Here is a 12457-nt window from a genome sequence, read left to right as displayed (position 1 = left end):
AATTAAGATGCGTTTGTCACATTTAAGACTAAATTACAAGTATAAATGTGATTTCTTTTTTTAGTAAAAACAAAATTTGAAATTTAGCACTTTAACTCATGGGCTGATTTTAGTTTGTCCAAGAATACCCCAACCCCAACCCACCACACACACACACACACACACACACACACACACACACACACACACACACACACACACACACACACACACACACACACACACACACACACACACACACACACACACACACACACACACAATCTTCCCCACTATTTGCACAACACCTACACCCTGTGTTCAGTATATGAATTACACCTTCTTCACAGGGCGGATCAGAGGAGCGTCAAGAAAACAAAACCACAGAAAAGTAAAATCTCTTTTGATTTTTTTATTATATCAAAATACAAAAATTTGAGAGGAAAATTTCGTATGGGACTAAGCATTTGAAATGATATGGTGACATGAATACAACACTGCTTTCATATTCTCATAGACATGCCATATACAGAGCATAGACCATGTGCCAGGCCCATGTCTACGTCATGATGAGCCACCAGGAGTGAGCCTGTGCGTTTTTCCCTACAAAGGCTTTTGATGGCGACTGTCACTACATATCCAGGCCAGTTGGAAAGAGGCCAGAGTGTTTTTACATTATAGTTCGTTCAGGTTTCTGTTTACTCAATAAAGCAACGAGATCCATGGCAGTTGAACATGAAGAGTGAGTAAGACATGATCTCGGACGATACAGAATTCACTGGACAGCAGTGGCAAATGAGAGAGAAAGTAATACAAATATTATACATAAGGCTTTGGTACAGCACCATACAGTATGAGTTAATTGCTTACAAAAAGTTAAGTGAAGCGTAAGACCTGATGCCGTGACAGAACAGAACGACAAGTCTGAAAACTGACAGGAAAAAAAGAGAAACATCAGGTTATCACTTTAAAACAGAGTAAAAAGTAAAAAAAAAAAAAAAAAAAAAAAAAAAAAGATGTTTTGAAATATTTACATATGAACATTGTAGACAACTTAAAGAATACTATGGAGACAAATCATGTACAAAAAACAACATATGATACAGAATGTAAACATGTGATGTACAGCACAGAGTTTAGTGGATGAAAATGAAAGGAAATGTAGTAAATTTTTTTCCTTTTTAAGCACTACTTGGTTTGCTTGAGTATGAGCATTAGCTAAAAACAGTCAACGATGTAGTGCTTATTGTAGCCTACGATAATAATACATTCTAGTTTCCCAGTGCTGGTACACATGAAAAAACAGAGAATATAGAAAATACTACATATTTCTATTTTCCGTCCAATAACAACCAGCTCGGATGTCCATGAATGATTGCTAAATAGGCGTTTTTCTTTTTTTTGTATTGTCACTACATGCAAGATTAATACAATAAAAAATCAAAACAGTTCTAAGTATCATCCTACCAGCACCTAGTGATGCACTAAAAGCTGTAAGCAGAAAATTTGAAAAATAGAAATAAATAGAAATAAAAATTGAGCTAACAGTACGTCCAAAGCAGCCCTCTTAAACACTGTACATGTTTCTGTTGAATATGCAAAAAAGAGCCCGGAAGACGACATCCATTCGTTCAAACTCCCGGAGAGGATGTATTAGCGTTCACAATACCTTTCTACCAGGAGAATCAGCAATAAATACAAACGTGGTCTGATGACTACTCATGGCCAAACTGTACAGTACTAGTAGGAATTCTACCGCCAAAACGGTGGTGAGATGACTTGAGACGGTTGCGCCCCTGCAATAGTGTGCTTGAAAAACAGTGCTGTTAACCAAAGATGGTAGAACTACAGGAAGTGTGTAGAAAAATGTCCCCCTTGTGACCTGACTATGCTCTCAGATTCCCTCCCATGTGTCCTGTGGTTGTGTACTAATCTAAACCAGGTTATGTTTCTCCTTTTTAGGCTGGGTTAATATTCTCAATATCATCACAAATATGCTTTAGAGAGGGTACCTTGGAAGCACAGACAGACAATGCAAACACACTATAGAAAACAGGTCATTTTGAGATTCATTTGAATGTCACAAGTCTCTATTATTTGAGGATATACTCTTTTTCCAGTATTTTCTATTACTGTCATCACACCATGATACTGTTATGATAAGGACCTATAGTGTCTAATGGAGCTAGTTTAGTTGCTCAAACACACAGGGCCCAAAGAGTTGCTCATGGAAACAGAAAAAAACAAAAAACCTTTAGACCTCTATTCTACAGCACCACAAAGTTAAACATAGCACCAAGTTGTAATGTTGAAAGCAACTATGCCCTAACACACTGTTCTTTATCAAACTAATGTAAACACAACTTCCTCCACAGCACGTATTGTACATGACTATAGCATGTCTGTGACTCTTAGAAAAAAGTTTCCTTCAGTTTATTTGCTTTGGACACCTGAAGGCGAAACGATCTGGAGTGAATCTACATGTGTGCTCGTGAACGGGCAAAATACAGTATTACTTTGTTCCAGGAATATTATTATTATAGAGGGCAACACATTTCTGCTTCTAAAGCTTTTTCCAATGGGCATTCACGTACTATACATCAGAGAAAATACTACTTAACTTGTGCAGCCAGCGGGCTATGGCAATAATACATCGTACGGTAACATCAAGGTTTCTTTTCTTCTCAGATAAAATAATGTCTGCTAAAGTATGACAAATGAGGCACCTTAAAATGTTTTAGAAACATTATCCACTTAAAGCCGTACTGTAAGCAAATACTTTTAAATATAATCTAATTTATTTTTCCTTGGGATCCTACCCCGTCTTTTTACACATCCTAATACAAGAACCTCTTCCTGTAAAACATGGTTTGATTTAGCTTTACAAATACAATACATACCATGTACAGTACATAACAAATATAGATTCTTTTTTTTGTACTCGTATCTTACATGAAACCAATTTGCTAAAGTAGAATATGCACTTTGACGCTCACTTTCAGGCATCATCACTCTCTCACTTGTCAAAGGAGTTTACAGTAAGTAGACATTGAGTTGATTCATTCATTTGGATATTTGCCAGGAAAACCTCTGATTTGTTTGAAGCAGATGGAAATATATCTGATATGTCTTTCAGTGATTGAACTAGCATTAGCAGTAAAAGGGAATCAGTTGTTTTTGGGGAGCCGTCAGAAGAAAGGGAGCTCGGCTCAGAACCTGTGGGGTGCCCGTTATTATCGCATACAGGAATAACACCGAGAAGTTAAACAATTTGGACTAAACGTGCCAACTGGTCATCTCGCCAATCGCAGCTGCACTATAAACAACGTAATGGGTCATTCAATGTACTGTGACATCGGGACATTCATTTCCTGTACAGCAAAACATACATTCATTATCGGTTAGTGTCGAAAAATTAACAAACGTACAGAGAAGTAGCTAGCAAGTAATATACAGTTGTTAAAGATAAACAGTCAGGGTGGCCATTGTTTGAATATGTCCCATTGCTTGTTAGCGACATTATGAAGCAATCACATTCTCCTCCAACAGCTGTTGTTAAACATTAACATCTTTACTCTACTGGTTTGTTCTTTCCGCATGACAACTCATGCACAGTGCTTCTGTACTTTTCCACTGAAGTTATATTCATTGGATTTATTTGTCTTTTTGTTATCTAAACGTCTCTATTTTTTATTTGTATGGGTATTCTGGTTCTGTCCTATTACTTGGATGTACACAGTTGTATCAAGTAGCCATTTGAAATATAAATGAAAAGAAAAACTAGAGTTATGCATCCTCTGTAGCATTTTCTCTCATGTGTCCTTGGCAGAGAAAGTAAAAAATAAAAAATAATATTGGAGTCCCTAAATCCCCCCCAGCCAGAAGAGACAAATATGAGAAGGCGAAGGAAAAGGCAGTTTATGTTAGTAAAAACAAGAGAGAAAAGGCAAAAAAAGGCACCTCGAGACGTGCCATGTTCCACAAATGATTCCTTAATAATGAAATACATATTACAGTACACTTCACAATTCATCACCCTGTTCTTCTAACCCTACAAGTCCAACCTCTGGTGAGCGTGGAAGTCCAAAATTATTTTGGGAGCTCTCATGAAGGATCCTAATCTTGATACTGCGCCATAATGAGCAGTGTAAACACACTGAGCCATCAAGCACTACAATTAAGACAGTCCTCTAATGGTTGGCATTGGATCATAGATGAAAATAAGCACCTAATGCCAGCTACTACTGAGAGTAAAAAGCTTCTTAATCAGATAAAGGTAGGCCATATTATCCGTTTGAATGAGTGTGGAGTGTGATAAAAACCTTTTTGTCCATACGTTTTTATATGTAAAAAGGTCAAGTACGTACAGTATACCACAAGTATTACAGCAACTCTGCGTTTAATCTGAGGTATATTTTGTGGTGAGAACCCTGTGTTTAAATACTGACACTATTTGTATTGTAGGAAAGGTAGACTCATGTCCATGTCCGAAGACGCACCAGGCTTCACAGTACACTGTTCCACTGAAAAACCTAAAGATATGGACCCCTCAATGACCAGTGGGTGAAAAATCTTCAACGTGTTGTGACATACTCAACCAACACATTTTTATTACTTCAGGAGGAAGCTTAATTCCCTTGTTTTTACTATTTATATACATTATATATTTTTCAGAGCATTTTCAAGTGAAATTCCTCCCAGAAAACTCATAAAAGCCATTGTTCTTGTCTTGGAATTAGATTTCCAACCCCCAGAGTATTCAGCAGGATGTTTCCCGCTCCCAAAACACCGATGAACTTTTGGAGATTATGAGAAATGCATTAGCTAGAGACCGGGATGGAGCTGGGAGGGCTGAGGTGGGGTTAGTTTAGTCGAGTCCAATGGCTTGGTGTGCACACGGGTCAGCGAAGGGTCCCATAATTTGGGCCCTCGAAGTCTGCACTGGCCAGTATGCCTGTCTGGTCCTCCTCAGACTGCCTGCGGTGCAGGAGGGAGGTCAAATAGGTATAGGGGTTCTTCTTGTTATGCCTTTTCCTCTTTCTGTGGAGATCCTTTCCCTCTTGGGGTGTCTGAGATTGCTGCTGGGTCTGAGAGGGACACACACCTGAAGATAGGCAGAGAGAAGCACAGGAGTAACACACCACCCACATATTTTGTGATTAATCCCTTTTTCCAACCGTCAGACAAACCTGTTCTCCTTCCGGAGGCTGCGTTGTTATTGTTGTTGGCAGCCACTCCCTTGGCTTTAGTAATACAGTGGTGTAGCAGTGCTGGCAAGCTCTCAGACCCGGCAGGATCACTAGACGCACCTAGAGGTTCCCTGAGAAGAAGAGAGACAGCACAGCATACGTTGTTCTGCATTAATCCCACCGTCGTGTTCGGTCCCGCCTCAGATGTGCAAAGACAGAATGGCACTTTCCTTTGCTATTTCCAGTATTGTACTGTATGATTTGATGAGCTCATGTACTTCTACTGAGAGCCCTTTCACTAAGATGATGAATTTCCACTTTCTATCTGCAGTAATGGATGATAAAAGTTAGACTCAAAGGAAAGAGGAAGTGAGAGAAAGAAAGAATAGTTGACTTAAGGTGGATTTGGTGAATTTATTTTGCTTTTTAGTTTCTTCTGAAACGATCATTAGATTAAAGACCCAGTCCAGGATATATATAACTATACTAAGGGTATATGTGTAAGAGACACAAAAGTTCTCCAACTTTAGGTCCCATAATTGTAATTCAAAATCAGGGGCATTTTGTAGTCTTAGGAACAGTACTAAAAAAACACATTTCAGGTTAGGACAATGATTTAAATTACTGCGCTCACTCAGGTTTGGGTCTTTAAATAGTGACTGCTTCAGAAATGCGGGCATTATTGGTCTCTTTGCTGTATAAAACTCATTAAATGAAAATAATTTGTGGAACTTCCCATAACAATTAGACAAATCTTGGATTAGCCTTAAAATATCTCCCAATACCACTATTTTTAGCATACAGTAGAGAATTTCTCTCACAGTTTAAAAAGAAAAGAAAAGTCTCTTTTTAAACCCAGAAGAACTATTTTCATTTCATGAGTGATACATGCTAAGTTTAATGAAAAATAATCAATGTATAATCAAGGTTTAAGTAGCTTCATTGTCATAGTATGTGGTTTTACCTCATACCGAATACTTGGTTTTGCTGTCCATCTCTCATAGAAAGATGCAATAAAATCAAATTGAATTAACCTCAGAAACTCTTAACATTTAAGTTCATGAGGCTCACTGTAGGCTCAACGTCTCTGCCTTTTAAATAACTTAGTGCAAACAGCTTCAAAACTTGACTTAATGTTGCATTAAGTCAAGTTGTTGTGCCAAACAAGTAATGTTTCTAAAGGCATAGGAACACAAAGCTTTAGAGAGGCTTGTCCATCGCTTGTCGCTGTGGAGAGAGAGATTGAGAGCCGTTAGCAGAGGGGGGAGACAAATGTGAGAAACAGTCCTGGACAGATAGAGAATATAATTCCATTGTCACATGAACTGTGTGCAGAGGCCACAGCATGTTAAATATAGTACATTTCCATAGACATGAATACTGTACAGCACACTTTCATAAACATGAACACTGCGTACAGAGGCTTCACCATGCTGACGGGAGGAGATGGCAGGAAGAGGAAATGGCCGTTAAAGAACAAGTCACATGACAGGAAGAGGAAATGGCCATTAAAAAACAGTCACATGACAGAAAAACGAAAGCACTAAGGACAACAAATGTGACAAAGAATTTAGTTTGAGAATCGTTGTTATTTGTTTGGTCGTAGATAGAAGTTTAGAGAATGCATGCATGGCATTTTGCACATGGAACAAAACTTTAAAGGGGAATACTCCAGTCTATCATTCATGTGCGTCCTCTATTGATTCAAGACTTTTTTTTTTTTTGTGCAGGGAAACATGTCTGTATTCAAAAGACAATCCAAAGACAAAAATGCTTCTCCACAGTCCAAAACCGCTCCTCGTGCTTGCTCACAAGCCTAATAACTGCGGCCTACGCCACAGCAGGCTTACTGTGCCTGGGAAGTGTATTGACAAATGTGTCCTGCAGTCATTATTACCATTAGTTGTACTTCACTTGAATCCAGCACAGAGGCACAACCCAAAGCGATTCCCCTTTAAAGGAGAGAGTGATTAGAGCCCTCCCCCTGCTGACCCCTCCCCTCTCAGACATGGGTCCGACCCTTACCTATTGCGGCGTAGGGGACCGGGTCACAACGCTGCCCAGATAGCTGAGATCAATCAAAAACAAATCAAGTAAGACCCTTACCCTCTATAAAGCAGCAGCCCTATAAGCTACCTTCCCTTTAAGGCCAGTGATGGTTGCAGGAGCAAGTCTCTGCTGCTTCATGGCTTTAGCTACTGCATGACGGTAGCTTCTAGGGGTGTGAGGTGGGTGTGAGGGGGCGCAAGAATGTGTGCAGTAAAGAAATAACTGGTGGGGCATAAAAGTATATGAGTCTCAGCTTAGTTTTTATGTAGGTGTAAAAGGATGGAACCTCCTGCGTAATGTCTGAATGTCAATCTGTGTGCAGGGGAACTGATCTATCAGATTATTGGGAGTTTTTTATCTTTATACAGTTGGTACCAATTTCTAATAAGACACACTTTATGAAGGCTTTCTTAATGGTTAATAAATCACTTACATATTTAGTTATACGCCATACTATCCACTCTTTTATCCTCCTCCAGCTGACACACGTTTGTTGTTTTTTTTGTTCATCAGATTGTCCTCTGGTCCTCTGAAATAGGGGTTGCAGAGCATTTATACTAAAATGTATTTATCAGAAATTTACAGTGCAGATAAATAACTAAGTTATATTGGATGTTAATAACTTAGCAATTTGAAAGCAGGACTTTTGAGAATTTCTTCACTGTTTCATTGTTACTTTTGATAGAAAGATCTAAGTACTTCCACTGTCACTGACCACCTTTTTATCATTTACAAATGCAGACTTGAATTACTGTAAGAACCCCCTATTAATGATTTAATAACATTTTAATTTTTGTGCCGATGACTTACCAACTTTTTCTGTTTGCTTATTGGAAAGTGAAAATTCCTGACACTATTTGTTAACATTTCTTATCTGTTGGTTTCTTATCCTTTATTAATTACTTTTAAAACCTTTGCTAATGACTTGACAGTAATAGAGGTCTTTCAAACTGGCGACCCCAAATTTGCTCTTATTATTTGGTCAATTAACCATTAATAAAGCATTTAGATGCAGCATAAACATGCTTAATAAAGAGTAGATTGTCAGAAAGCGGTACCTTTGTTTTGTATGAAATATAGTGTAATAGAAATTATGTAAATGTTCATCAGATACACAGTTAATAGTTCAAGTTGAGCATGAAAACAACTTTTGCTAGTGATGCACACTAAGTTATGTCACACATTTTTTACTTACATAGTTCTTTCAATAAATGATCCGAATAATTGATTGATCAAATTTAAATTATATCCAGCAAAAAAAACAAAAGAAATTCAATTTCAATGTTCAAAATGCGGGACAGAAAAAAATGTCAATGTTATAAAAACACTAAACTTGAGGGTTTCTTTATCCTAAAGCTTACTGTTCCTGTAGTCAATATTCTAAGTTCAATTTGTAGTGTGATGAATATTTTATGGGATAAAATATCAGCCATAAAATGATAAAGACAATTATACATTATCTTAAAATCAAATTGAGTTTTCACATGCCATTAAGTTTATTTAAATGTAATGTGTGCTAAATGCAATTACATGCCTTCTGCATATTAAGGTACAATATGCATCATAATTTTTTTCCTTAAATGGAAACATCATTGTAAAACTGTGGGTAAATAGCGAGGAAATTTAGAATAGAGAACAGACGAGGAGAAGAGTCTCCCCTTAAAATAAATATGTGACTATTCTCTGGAATGGATCACCTACCCTGAGGCTGATATCTGGAGCTGGGAGGGCTCTGAGGGTAGCATCTCCTCCTCTGTCCTTCTCTGGGATGGCCTCTGCCCGAAAACATCCCTGCCCTCCAGAGGGGGAGAGGGAGACTGGGAGGGGTAACTGGCTGCAGTGGAGGCATAGGACATGTGGGCGTGGTAACTGGGGCTGGGGTGCCTGGTGCCCTGGCTCTGAGTGGGAGAGGCGGACAGGGAGGACCTCCGGGAGAAACTGACAGTGGCCGAGGGCTGCAGGGTTATTTCGTGCATCTCCAGAGACCGAGAGGTGCGGAGGATGCTGGGGCGCGGAGGGGGCCGCACTAGAATATCTGGGGAACCCGGCTGGGTGCTAAGGGGGCTTTGGGAGAGGGGAGAGAGGCGGGAGGGCTGGAGCACTAGCGGGGGTAGGCTGGGGTCCGCCCGGCGCCCCGCCCTCGGGCTGAGCCAGGACTGAGGGCTACTACTGGGGGCTGTGCTTGGGCTCCCTGCACGGGCTGCCGGGTCAGGGTAAGGCAACACTGGTACACCCACACCGTGGGCCGTGTGTCTGAGCTGGCCGAGACTCTGGGCCTGTTGCATAGCTAAGCGCCTAACCGGAGGCCCCAGGGGCCTGTCTCTGCCTGGGGGAGCCACAGGGACCTCCAGCTGCAGGAGTCCGGGGCTTGTTGGATCCTTTAGGGAAGAGAAGTGCAGGCGACTGGGGGGGAGAGAGTGAGGAGGGTATGGGGGTGGATCAGGGAGGTCCTGGGAATGATGTAAGGTATGGTGAGGTGGGTATATGAACCGGGGACCCTCTAGACCCAGGAAGGGTAACTCATGGGGCTGCCAGCTTTCAGGAGAGCGAGGAGGAGGGCTGTGCGTGTGAGACAGAGAATGGCCAGAGGCAGTGTACTGATGGTGCTCCATCTCTCCACTCTCCTCGGGGATGGAGGGGTAACCAAATGGCCCCTCGGCGGTGCCCGGTGGGGAGGACAGAGCAGAGCTACGCGGGCTGATGTCAGGCATGTAGAATGGTGGTGGAATCCCTGATTCAATGCGGCTGCCTAGATACCCATAGAATGGGCCCTGGGGAAAGCCCCTGTAGCGGGAAGCCGGGGCCTGCCCTGAGGCGTGAAGTGCACTGCCCTCTGCAAAGCTCATACCTTCCATGGCCCTGTGTAGGCGGGGGCTGTAGTTGGGGGGCTGCGTTGACTCCAGGCTGGAGGACGTTGGGGAGAGCTGAGGCCGCAGCGTGGGCATGATGGGCGGTAGAGGCCCGGGGTCAAAATCATTCTCCTCATCAGACTGCCGGAACTCGGGGTACATGTCAGACTCCTCTGCGAAGGGGAAGCCGTGGATGCGGCGGGGCGGTGGGCTCTCCATGACGAAGCGGCCATCGGGGCCGCGGCTTATCAGCTCAATGGGCGTGGTGACCTCTGCCTCATACTTGGACACACTGTACTTCTTGCTGGCTATGGCACGCTTGGTTTTCTTGTAGAAGGAGAGCTCTTTGTCTCGCTCTCTCTGAGGGCTGGGCAGCTTCCTGACGTAGAGGCCTGGGCCTTGGGAGCCCTCTGAAGAAAGAGAGCGGGGCCGAGATGGAGGAGAGCTCTCCGGACTTATCTTCCCCGATGACAACCTGATAAAAGAAAATGCAGAAATAAGGTACTGGCTTAGTTTAACATATACCAGACAAAACCCAAAGGGACCGTGTGTAAAGTTTTCAAAAACAAACGAAATATCTCTGATGCTGTAAACTAATAGACATGATTGTGGTTTCATTCTTAAGCTAAACAGGCGACACAATTGAAAGCCAAAGCACTCTATCAAGGCAGCCATAATGAACTGCATTATGATAATGACCAGTTTATGGCAGGCGGCAGCATTCTGATAGGACAGCAGCTAATGAACCAAGCCAGAATGACAGGATGAGAGGAGACCAACGACGCGACCATGACAACCGTATCACAGATCTACTGAATCCACTACTTGAGCAGACGTGACAACAATTTCCATATGCTGCACCAAATGGTGATGTGAGGGAAGCAGATGACATCTAACCAGGCCTCATTTGCCCACACCAGGAGCAGCATAGTCGACACTTACTGGGTCACTGAATGCATCAGGTAGACATACATTATTAAGAGTGCATATACACAGTACTTAACTGTACATGCAGCTGAGCTAATGCATTGTAATCCCTGTATGGTGCATGGAAGTCTGTGCATGCAAAATAGGCTGGTGGTAGGTAGGCCTCACTACAACAGATTTTCAGTTGATCACTTCTATGCAATGCAATAACCATGCAGCCAAGCCAGTGCAGTGCAGCACGCTCTGTATTTTAGTGCAGGGAGGCACTCACAGGGGGCTGGCGGGCGGGGGCAAGAAACTGCTCCTGGCAGGCTCGTCCCAGCAGGGCTCTACCCCTGGCAAAGGGGTGAGAGGAGGCCTGCGTTGGGAGACAAACGACATGGGCCTGGTTCATACTTGACTATGCCACTTGCAGGAAGGACTACGTGTGAACTCCCTGACCTGCCTGGACCATTTCATTCGGAATAAACAAAGATATCTGATACTGACGGTTTAACTAAGGTCTCAGGCAAAAATAAACATTTATTCTGGAATGGGATTTACACAGATTATTGTCACAAATGAGCCTCTTTTGAGATTGAAATGTAATCATACATGTACACAAGATTTACAGACAGACAGACAAATACACACATGTAGCGGGGAATGTACATTAAATGTACAGTTAACAAAAGAATAGCATTGTTACACACTTGGAATCATGCAGAAAGCAGACAGCGTTTGAGGGTTAAAGAACACAGATGGATCAAAAATCAATACACATACTGCAGCTTGGGCACTCTGGGTAATGTGCTCAAAATGCTGACTTGGCTGCTTTTAACCAATCTTCAATCTGCCCATGATCCGCTAGAGGCTGCTACTGTACATGGTCTTCCACACCCTTCAAGTAGCCAAAACATAAAACCAATGCTGTTTTTAATCATCCACCTGGGCTTTGAACGTTTTAGCAAATTTACCATCTCTTGTCATATTACGTCTTGTCCAAATGCACAGGAGGAAGCATGCTGTGTGTAATAATCTGCTCTACTAACAAGGCTTTAAAAAGATTCTGTATTTCCAGTTGCTTTACTGTTAAAATGAATGCCTTCTCACAGCATGCATGGGAAGAGAGATTATGTAAAAGGTGCATTAGAAGATGCACAGTAGTAACCACCTCTGGCAGACCGCAGACTGCTCTGGCATTGACTTTACTTACGGTGACTCAATGCTTTTCCTGAAGTGTGTCACCGACAAGGGAGGATCTGAGAGGGCAAAAACATTTCAATTTAGCATTTCCTCTGTTGAGCACTACAAGTAAAAGTCAGACACATAGACGGATTATGAGACAACAGAACCCTGGGACGAGTAAAAGTTCCCCCGCACCCATCCTACATAGGAGCACAAAGCATTTGATTGACTTTCTAAAAATAAATATTTAAATTCATCCCAGTTGGCCCATGCAGTAATCCATCCATGGTTAAAATG

The 12457-nt window shown here is 41.9% G+C and overlaps 1 protein-coding gene across 1 annotated transcript in view; it reads right to left on the bottom strand.

Moving 5' to 3' along the window:
• Nucleotides 1-4880: 4880 nt before the first annotated feature.
• Nucleotides 4881-12457, bottom strand: part of igsf9ba (immunoglobulin superfamily, member 9Ba) — a 54861-nt gene continuing 47284 nt past the window's right edge. The window contains exons 17-21 of the mRNA XM_054603422.1: nucleotides 12189-12234; nucleotides 11265-11351; nucleotides 8919-10541; nucleotides 5169-5299; nucleotides 4881-5083 (exon numbers count right to left, since the gene is read on the bottom strand). Coding sequence (XP_054459397.1) covers nucleotides 4881-5083; nucleotides 5169-5299; nucleotides 8919-10541; nucleotides 11265-11351; nucleotides 12189-12234 — 2090 coding nt within the window. The remainder of the gene's footprint in view (nucleotides 5084-5168; nucleotides 5300-8918; nucleotides 10542-11264; nucleotides 11352-12188; nucleotides 12235-12457) is intronic.

Source organism: Anoplopoma fimbria, chromosome 1, assembly GCF_027596085.1.
Source record: "Anoplopoma fimbria isolate UVic2021 breed Golden Eagle Sablefish chromosome 1, Afim_UVic_2022, whole genome shotgun sequence".
NCBI lineage: Eukaryota > Metazoa > Chordata > Actinopteri > Perciformes > Anoplopomatidae > Anoplopoma > Anoplopoma fimbria.
This window is presented reverse-complemented; position numbering and strand designations above follow the sequence as displayed.